The sequence below is a fragment of the Papio anubis genome, unplaced genomic scaffold (assembly GCF_008728515.1).
Source record: "Papio anubis isolate 15944 unplaced genomic scaffold, Panubis1.0 scaffold813, whole genome shotgun sequence".
Classification (NCBI taxonomy): domain Eukaryota; kingdom Metazoa; phylum Chordata; class Mammalia; order Primates; family Cercopithecidae; genus Papio; species Papio anubis.
The window spans coordinates 24,194-34,295 of NW_022168354.1; the positions used below are offsets into that span (position 1 = coordinate 24,194).

The 10,102-nt window shown below is 38.2% G+C and overlaps 1 protein-coding gene across 1 annotated transcript; it reads right to left on the minus strand.

Annotated features, from left to right (window-relative positions):
* Window positions 1-4,689: 4,689 nt before the first annotated feature.
* LOC101024554 (growth-regulated alpha protein-like) lies at window positions 4,690-5,427 on the minus strand. The gene is made up of 3 exons (XM_031662630.1): window positions 5,226-5,427; window positions 5,004-5,127; window positions 4,690-4,889 (listed from the first exon to the last, which is right to left on the minus strand). Exons 1-3 carry the CDS (start codon window positions 5,323-5,325, stop codon window positions 4,802-4,804), a joined length of 312 nt encoding a protein of 103 aa, XP_031518490.1. The 5' UTR covers window positions 5,326-5,427; the 3' UTR covers window positions 4,690-4,801.
* Window positions 5,428-10,102: the final 4,675 nt, after the last annotated feature.

The following is a 10,102-nucleotide window of genomic DNA, read 5'->3' on the forward strand; positions in this document are numbered from 1 at the left end:
TGTGGACTGATTCCTTTATTGACTATCTACATAGGGAGAGTGGGAAGTCAAGAGTAACTTACAGGTTCAAGGCATGTGTAGAAAATAAGGGATGGTGGATGTTAAATTCAAAAGACATTTCCAAGATGTATACAATATAAAAGGGATTGTGATCAGTTTTGTAAAAGATAGTAGATAAAGACAAAACTTCAAACATGAAATTCTTCTTTGATACTTAAGTCGGACACTTCCTTCTGTAACATTGCTAGTCTACTAGTTCTGCAGTAAAGACATCCTGATGATTTCAACAATCTATGACTAGTTAAGTTTAGTGGAAATAACACCAAGCACCATCTAATATATAGATGTGAACATCATTCCAAAACTTTAAAAAATTAACTTTTAGTATAAGCTTTATGTTTGCCTTTTCTTAAGACTGTTGTTTTATACTTTTGTGGAAAATATTGAGTAATTAAATTACATTGTATGCTCATATCATGTAATCCAAGAAATACAGGAATGCCAAAATTACAAAAGAATGTGTCAGAAAAAATACAGCAAATAAGCAAACATCTCAATGGAAACATTTTTACCATACTAGATGATTATATAAGTCACGATGATGACTCTGGTATTATGGAAGTACAATGTAGGAAGTTGAGATGAGTTATAAACCACAGCAAACGTATCACACACAGTGTATGAATACATAGTTCAACTAGGACAGTTACAAATCATCCTAAAACCTTTGATGATCAGAAAATGACTTCTGTAATGTTTTAACATTTTGAAATGTTTTTATGCATTCTTTGTGACTCATCTATGTTCTCTTTGGAAAGACGAATGTGATTTATGCAATTGCTGGGTAAATTCCCAATAGATGTCAGTCAAACTAAGTTGGTTGATTATGTTGCTTAACTCTTCTGTACTGCCACTGAATGTGTACTGCTTTGCATATTAAGTGTTGAAAGAGTTTCTTAGAATCCGTAACTATGATTATACATCTTGCTATTGCTCTTTTATGATCTCTTCATTTTGCTCTATGTGTGTGTGTGAATTTTTTTTTTCTTTTAGAGACAGGGCCTTGCTCTGTCACCCTGACTGCAGTGAGGTGGCACGATCATAGCTCACTGCAGCCTCCAACTCCTGGGCTCAATTGATTATCCCACTTCAGCCTCACAAATAGTTTATGTATTTTGATAATGTTTTTCTAAGTTCATAAGAGCTTGGGAACGTTTGTCTCTTGTTGAGTTAACCCCTTTTTATTTTAAACCATCTTTTTTTATCTCCAAGACTATTTCTTTCCTTAAGGTATAATATATTGATTAGGCCTTCATTAGTATATCAATTTTCAATAAATATACTTATTATTTATATGAATAGTGTATTAATAGTTTTTAAGAAATAAATATATTAATATATCCAGGTCAGGTTTCAATATATTAATATATCATGTCAGCCCATTTTTATATGATATAACACTATTAATTATTTTCATTTCTAGAAACCTGGTGTCCAATTTTTCACTTTTAATGTCTTTTTATAATTGACACATAATTACTGTACATGTTGATGGCGTACATAGTAATGTTTCTATATATAATGTATACAGATCAGATCAGGGTAATTAACATATCCATCATTTCAAATATTTATCCTTTATTTGTGTGGGAACTTTTGATATCCTTCTTGCTGTTTGAAACTATATATTACTTTTAACTATAGTCATTCTACAGTGGTATAAAACACTAGAACTTTATCCTCCTATACAGGTATAATTCAAAGTGTGTCTCTTTCAAGAAGCATAAACATGTCATATTTATGTAGTCTGATAATGTTTGACTTTTAATTGCAGTGTTTATTCTGTTTAAATTTACTAGAATTCTTAATATAGTTGTATCTAAGTCTACTATCTGCTATTGTATTTGTCCTATCTCTTGAAAAATAAACTTTTAAATTTGGAATAAGTTTTGATTCACAAAAAATTTGTGTGATCACCGAGAGTTTCTATATCAGACCTTTAGCTCAGTGTCCCCTAATGTTGACGTCTTACATAATTGTAGTACATTTGACAAAACTAATAAATTAACATTGGTACATTGCTGTTAACTAAACTCTTGTCTTCATTCACATTTCATCAATTTTCCAGTAATGTCCTTTTTTCTCTTCTAGGATCTAATTCAACATACCACATTGTATTTAGTCCCCATATCACTTTTGTCTCCTCAAATCTGTGACAAGTTATTGGTTTTGTCTTGTTTTTCACGACCCTGGCAGTGTTTAAGAGTACTTATGAGGAGCTTTGTAAAACATCCCTCAGTTCAGATATTTATGATATCCTTGTTATGATTATATAAAGGTTATGCATTTTCTGGAAGCACTTAAACGGAGTGGAAGTGCCCTTCCATCACATTATATCAGGAGGTGAGTGATACTCACATGCCATAACTGGTGACAGTAACCTTGATCACTTGGTGAAGATTGTCTGCCAAATTTCTCCACTGTAATTGTTTTCCCTTTTTCTTAATTTTTTCTTTGGAATCCAGTCACTAAGTTTAGTTACACACACTTGGAGAGGGGAATTACGCTTCACCTTCAGGAAGGAAGAGACTATACTCATATTATCAGCAATTCTTCTGTAAAGCTGTGTCTCTTCTGCCCTTGATCCTTGTGTTGGCTTATTCTTGCATTTCTGTCTTCTTTTGTATTAGTTGGGTATTTTCTATTATACCATTTTATGTCCGTTTCAGATTAAGTCCAAAATTTTGCATTTTCCTTTGAGTTGTTGCCCTACAAATTACAATATTTGTTCTTGCTACAATTTTTGCTTAATACTTTCTCTAACAATTGAAAAGATATGTTAGAGTCTAAACCCATTTATCTCCCAACCTGTCTTTCGTGCTATTTTTGTCATATATTTTACATTACAGTATCTCAATAGGTCTTTATTATTCTTTAAATATCACAATTTTTTTTAGTTCTAAGCAGAATCAACTTTTCTTACCTTTGTTCCCAACTTATTAAACGGAAAAGAATTATGCAGGCTTGAAAACCGCTTCCTGAAAAGCATCTATAGATTTAGCAGAGGCCCATGTTAAAAATATCAATAATGATTCAAAAAGCTTTAGGAAGAACTAATTTTGAATAACAAATTGGTCAAAACTAGCCATATGTTATATAAAATTGGGAATGGTCAAAGTATTAGGTAGTGTGTACTTTCTAAAAAGCATGAGATAGTCCAATTTTGGAGTAAGAGAAATATATGAAAATGCCAGCTGAAGCAGGCACAGATTTAGATAGAATCTGCAGTCTAACCCTGTAACACCTGGCACCTGGGAAGAACTAAACGTCAAGAAGAAGTTTTTGAAAAACCACATAAGCACATTTTCATAAACTTTTATCATCATAAATATTTTAGAAATGTAACAGTAATGGTAGTTCTTGTTTTTCCAAAATGAAAAGAGAGAACTCTGCAGAGAATGATATTAAAATATGCAATTATGCTCTTGTATAAGAGACATAAAATGTCAAGGGAAACTTCAGCATAAAATGTTGAACACATAATGTGAGATAATTCTCAATACATAACAACTGACATTCTTAAAAAAAGCATAAAAAACACAGATGTGCACATACATTCCCTACTCCCACAGTGATCCAATTTATTGCTTACATTCCAAACCCCACCTCCACCCCAACCTATCATTTTATCATGTCAAATTACTGCTATGGTCTCCCACTAAATAGGAAGCTAATGACACATTTAAAACCCATCAACCACTAATAATTAGACTGAGTTAAGGTTGATACAAATACACTTTGTGCATCTTTGGGGAATAATAACATGTAAAATATTAAAATACAAGCTTTCATAAATAAATAAGCATATAAATAGAACCTCTATAAGAAATAGCTTCAATAATAAGTCCTTTCCAGATGTCCCTAGAAAGCAGCTGTCTCTCGTTTCATTCTCTCAGCTCCAGGCTGGCAGGACCATCCCATGTAGCCAGTCAAATGCTAGACTGATAACCTCTTACTCAATTCCCACAGTCGGTGCTCCCCCTGTGATGAGCAAGGGCCACGCTGGGCTGCTCTGTCACTCCAGGGCTGGAAGGTTTGGAGGGATGTCCCAGACTCTCACCCACTCCCACCCAGGGAAGGTCCGCCTGTACCCACTCAGTCTCCCAGCAGAAAACTGCACCTCAATACTACTTTTTTTTTTTTCCAAGAAAGAGGTGGCTGTGGACTCAACTAGATTCTTGGCTCTGAAAAAGCCAAAAGACATTGGTCACTGGCTGCATTGGGTTAGAAATTTCCATTCATGATCTCCTTGCTGCACACAACCTCATCTAACGTATTTTAAGCAAGCTCAAAGAGATTAAATTAAGGCTGACAGGGCCCAGCCTGATAAACTCCACTGGGGTGCCACTGCAAAGTTTCTGCTCTTCACCAAGAAGACTGAGAGGCTGTATGGCCAAATCAGGACATTGTATTTTAGGTCTGGCTTAGGACTGAGGTAACATCCTCTCCAAAACAGGCAGGGGTATTCTAGCATTGTCGACCAACCTATTTTATTCTAGAAAGGCACATTTCATCTCACTTATTTCAGTAGGGGTTAGCCTGGGAAATGGAGGCACTGAAACACAGTCCTCTGCATCAGAGCAGGACTAGTAACCTTAATACAACTTTAATTCGTGGTGCCACAATTACAATTTCTAGTCCTTCAGCTAACTCCTGGATTTCCCTGATTTTATTTTTAGAGAACAGATGCCAGTATTTCTGACCAACGGCTCCTGTCGCCTGTGTACATGGAAATTACAACTCACTTGTTCAGTATCTTTTCGATGATTTTCTGAACCATGGGGGATGCGGGGTTGAGACAAGCTTTCTGCCCATTCTTGAGTGTGGCTCTGCAGAGAGAAGGGAATTCCATGAGGCAGGAGGTCGGGCTGGGCACAGGGTTTGGAGCAGCGGGAGAGTCGGGGACCCCGGCGGTGACAGCGGCAGCGCGGGGAGGGACTTACATGACTTCGGTTTCTGCGCAGTGGGGTCCTGGGGCCTTCACAATCACACTTTGGATGTTCTTGGGGTGAATTCCCTGCAGGGTCTGCAAGCACTGGCAGCGCAGTTCAGTGGCCACGGGCGCTCCTAGGGAAGAACAGACTCGCTGATTGAGCGGGGCTGTCGGCGCGGGGCGCCCACCCCAGCAGCGTCGGACCCGGGGACCCCAGGACGAGGGAACCCACCTGCTGCGCGCTGTCCAGAGGCCACCAGGAGCAGGAGCAGCAGCGCCACCCGCAGGAGCCGGGGATTGCTGGGGGCTGCGGAGAGCGCGGCGCGGGCCATGGGGCTCAGCAGACGGATCGGGAGGCCGTGCGAGAAGCGGGAGAGCTGGCGGGGAGGTGCCTGCGACCCGGGCTCTGTGGCTTCCCCAGATCGGCGAACCCTTTTTATGCATGCTTGAGACTGGAAAGCCCGAAGCGGCCGGGTCAGGGAAATTCCCGGAGCTCCAAATGGATCCCGAGTCCGGAAGGAAGGCGACGGCCCCGCCCCCTTGGTGGAGTGTGGAATGGGTGGGGAGGGGGGGCCACTGGTGTTGCCAGCGCGTCGCCCTCCAGAGTAACTCAAGTGGTCTCTGTGAATCTGTGATATTCACTTTCTGCCCCAAATTCTCGGAGGGGCAGTGAGGAAACCTCGCTGGAGACACAGCCTGTGAGGGGGACCTTAGCTCTCTGATGACCCCTGCTTATGGGGTAGGGTTGGAGGAAAGAGCTGGGGGGACCTGTGAGAACCAGGACAGGAAAGGCACGACTTCTTTAGAGGAAGAGAGCTTTGTCTCCTCAGTTATCAGATGTGCTGGGGACCCGGAGATAGGCGAGTTTTACCTCAGCTATCCTCTCTCCGTATAGTGTATCCTCTATGTTAACCTCCCTGTCTCTGCCTCTCTCATTTTCGGTTTAGCGTATTTCATGTACATCTAACATCAGTGCTCTCTGTGAAAGTACAGTCATCATCTCAGATTCCAGAGAAGAATGTTCTGCTTGTTCCCTTTTTGCATATTCTCTAATCACACTTAGAACATCTTCTTTACGTTTTCCATTTGGTGGCAACAGATTATCAGTACCAAAATTTGAATCCAGTATTAGTGTCAGTGGAAGCCAGGGCTGTATAGCATGACCTTTTCTTTGGTGTCCTACATAACTTCCTTTCTCCCTCTGAAATGTTGGAACTTCTTAAATCCCCTGGAGATCTTCTCCCTGTGGGAGGGATTCAGATTCGATCTAGAAATATGACACTGGCTGTCACTCTGAAGCTGTGGAGGGGCTGGGTCCAGCAGGCTCATGAGCTCAATGTTTCTGGTTCTGTCTTTGCATATGACACTGCAGAGTAGGTATCTGGTGTGCAAACACCATTCCCACTGAAGGATCAAACAGCTGCCTGCTGATGACATTTAAACACCAGATCATACAAAAAATCACATTCCATTTACTATAGAACTTTCTGGTCTTCAGTGTTGGGCCCTCCTTCTCTGGAAACATTTAACAGGGCTCTTTTTTTTTCTGGTCTGGAATTTCAATCTCTTAACCTGGCCCTTTTGTCCCTTTTTCAACAGTTTTAGATAATTAATTTTGAATCGTCATTAGTTTTTAGAGGGTTTAAGTGTGGTTCTACAAGTTGCTCTCAGACGTCTCTGAGACGTGGAGTAGGATGGAGGAGAGGAGACAGGAGTGGCAGCTGCTTGAAGCACAGGGCTCTACACAGCCCAGCTCCAGGGGTAAGAGTTCTTGCCCCTAACCACAGAGCACGCAACTCTGCTGCCGGTATTTAGTTGCAGAGTATCACCTGCAAGTTGTTAAACCTCTCTGTGCCTAGCCCAAGGTGGTTATGAGAAATGAGTTAAGATTTGTAAGGGACATCATGGATTAAGTGCCTTATTCATGGTTGTTAAATCCATAAAATGGACTATTTTCATTTTTAAAAGGCTATTTCTTTCCTGACATTGCCTAAACTAAAACTCAACCTGCTATGAATTCTGTAAAGGAAAAAGAAGAATCTAATGGAAAGTTTTACTCCCCAGTGTTTTTCATGTTTAGAATTTTCTGTATCCCTTACTGCCACCCAACTGTCCTTAACTGTCCCTAACTGATATAAAGCAGTGTGAGTCCTTAAGAAATCAAAGCAGAACCTAGAAAGAAGAATCTTCATATAAACACCACAATCCCAGTTTCCAAAATGGTCTTGTAGTTACTGGTGCTCACAGGTATCTGTGATGTCCTTACAATAATCTTGGACAAAGGATAGAAAGGTGTGCTAAAATGTCCTGTTACTTTAAAATAGACACTATAGGTAATATATATGCTCCATTCTCTTTCAGTGATTTCCTCTCTCACATCTTGCTGACTACTTAAATTCCTTGAAAGAAAGGTTAGATACAGAAAAAAACATTCACCCAGTGGAGGCCAAAATACAGTGTCCCAAATGTCTTCTGCAGTTTCAAGCTGTAATAAATGCTGCAAACTTATAAATGAAAAATAAAGTTCAGTTAGGAATTTTTTAAAAATAAAAAAGTTAAATGTTTTTAATTTAGGAAGGCTTTCAGAAAGGAAGACAAGTCTGTACTTTATTAGGACATTTTTTATTATTGAGATGGATCGTTGATTTATTTTGTAGACTTTCAATCACTTCATCTATAAAAAAGGAGTTGGAAGAAAAAACTTATCTTATTTATCGGAAAAGATGTACAACACAAAGGACCTATAAAAATACTTGAGTATGAGCCTAAGAGAAAAACCAAGAAAATTAAAGGGAAATTCAAATGTGTATTTGAAAGCAGGAAATGACATATAACCTAAAGGTTAGAAAACATGTGACTAGCTCATGTATAATTGAAAGTTTGTGTAGTTACTCCTCTTGTTATCACTCTTTTTTTTTTTGGAGATTTGATGGAAAACTGCCTCAGAAATATGAAAATGATTCTTTAAAACTTGAAAAACCTTTTGTTTTCTAATTGTTGTAATACATGTTCATTTTATAAAAACTAGAAAAATCAGCAAGACATGAAGAGTTCATTTTCTCTAAATCTATTCACTTTTGTCTATGAAACAAACTTTAACAGGTCACTAAAAATTTGTTTGTTTTTCTTCAGAAAACATAAGGTAAATGATAAGAGCTCACAAGATTCTGGGTAAATATGGAACACACTGCTTTTTTATTTAGTAGCTTCATACTATGGGCAAGTTAATAAACGTCTGCACCACAGACAAGGGGCAAATAATTTATTTTATGCTCTTCTAAGCGTTTTGCAAATATTGACTCATTCAATCTTCCAAACAATACTGTGAAGTAGATATAAATTGTTATTGGTATGGAACTTAATGGTTACAAACAAAGGAAATGAGGTTCAGAGATATTAAGTCACTTGCTTAACTTCACACATCCTTGCGGCTGGAAATCAAACCCAGAGAAAATGACTCTTAACCATTAAACTATGGTAAAAATGCACTATGGTTTATAATTAGTACTTTAAAGGAAAGGAAGGATTTTTTAAAATGTATTTGTTTTTAACCTAGTTGAATGGCTTAAATTTACATATTTTAAAATGAAAATAAATCAATATGATAATCTATCTTTGTAGTTTTGTTTCACTAACTGTGTAACTCTCTCCTGTGGCATTGATACAGCTCATTATCTTCACTTAAGGTGCCCAAATTCTGAAGAATAAAATAATCACTTTTCCAAGCAGAAAGCTGACAAACTACTTCTTAAAAAAATGATGAAGGCAAACATCTTCAGTGTGATATCATATGGATATCATGTACCGGCTTGATATGATGTCATAAGAATTGCATAAGCAGGATGCCTCTTTGGTACGACTTCCAAAAATTCATCACCCAAATCTAGTCATGATAAAAAACTTTCTTCAAACTCATGCTGAAGAGTCTTAAAGCTGATCAGTGTTCTTCAAAACTATCAAGGTCATGAAACAATAAAAGACTGAAAAAGCATCACAGTCCAGAGGAAACTGGAGACGTGACAACTCATTGCTGTGTGGTAGTTTGGATAGGATCCTGGGACAGAAAGAAGACGTTAATGAAAAAACTGGTGAAACGCAACTCAGTCTGGAGTTTAGTTAAAAGTAACGTGTCATTGGTGGTTTCTTAGCTTTGACAGGTGTTCCGTGGTGTTGTAAATGGTTCACTGTCGAGGAAGCAGGATGAAGGACACACAGACAATTACGATCTTTGCCATGTTTGTGAATTGAAAATTGTTCCGAAATAAGTTCATTTATTTCTAAGTTTATTTTTCTAAATCCATTTAGAATACCACCAAAAGAAATTAAAGCACGTGCAAGTTTTACCTGCTAGCTTTCTAGACAGGAAATTGAATTTTTATTTAGTATATATTTGCTCAAATATGAAAATTCAAAATATCTGGTGCCGACTTTGACAGTTCATCATGATTCATAGAGTTGCTTTTCCTTCAGCATTATGTTGTCCAGATCTCTCCTGTAGTTCTAATAACTGAAGAAAATAAGAAAGTGTTTCTATCATGGTCTCCAGACCCAACACAAGAAGAGCGCCAAGAGAATAAAGCAAATGAAACATGTCAAGACCCAGTGGACGTTTCCAGGTTATGCAGAACTTGACTCCTGAGGAAAATGTCATCAAAATCACTTGTTTTTGTAAATGAAGTATAAAGCAGAGGATTTGTTGTTGGTAGGTGGTGGTGGTGGTGTTTTTCCCTACATGCCACTTGTATCAATGAGATCTTCATAAGCCAAAGCTTATAACGCTGTTGACTACAAAAATAAATTGTCTCGATAGAATAAATGTTTCTCCAAGCGTAAGTGCAATTTCTGTTCAAGAGTTGAATGCCAGGATTTTATGCAGTCTTTAAACTCATTCAAGCAACAATTCTTAAAGAAATGGAAGAATCTTTAAAAATGAAAGCTTTGCATAAATTCCATTTCTGTTCTGTAATCACAGTGGAACTCACAAACTGCATACAGTCAAATCTTTGGTGTCATTATCTCCTAGGCCATCTGTTCTCCAGTCACTGCTACAGCACGAGCTGCCTGCAGCTGTCACCTGGAAACTCCTTGCCTCAGCTGAACCAGGTGTCT

Coding starts and splice junctions, on each gene's coding strand:
- LOC101024554 (XM_031662630.1), bottom strand. CDS start 5,325: ATGGCCCGCGCCGCGCTCTCCGCAGCCCCCAGCAATCCCCGGCTCCTG. Junction 5,128..5,225: donor CTCTGGACAGCGCGCAGCAG/GTGGGTTCCCTC, acceptor GTTCTTCCCTAG/GAGCGCCCGTGGCCACTGAA. Junction 4,890..5,003: donor TGCGCAGAAACCGAAGTCAT/GTAAGTCCCTCC, acceptor TTCTCTCTGCAG/AGCCACACTCAAGAATGGGC.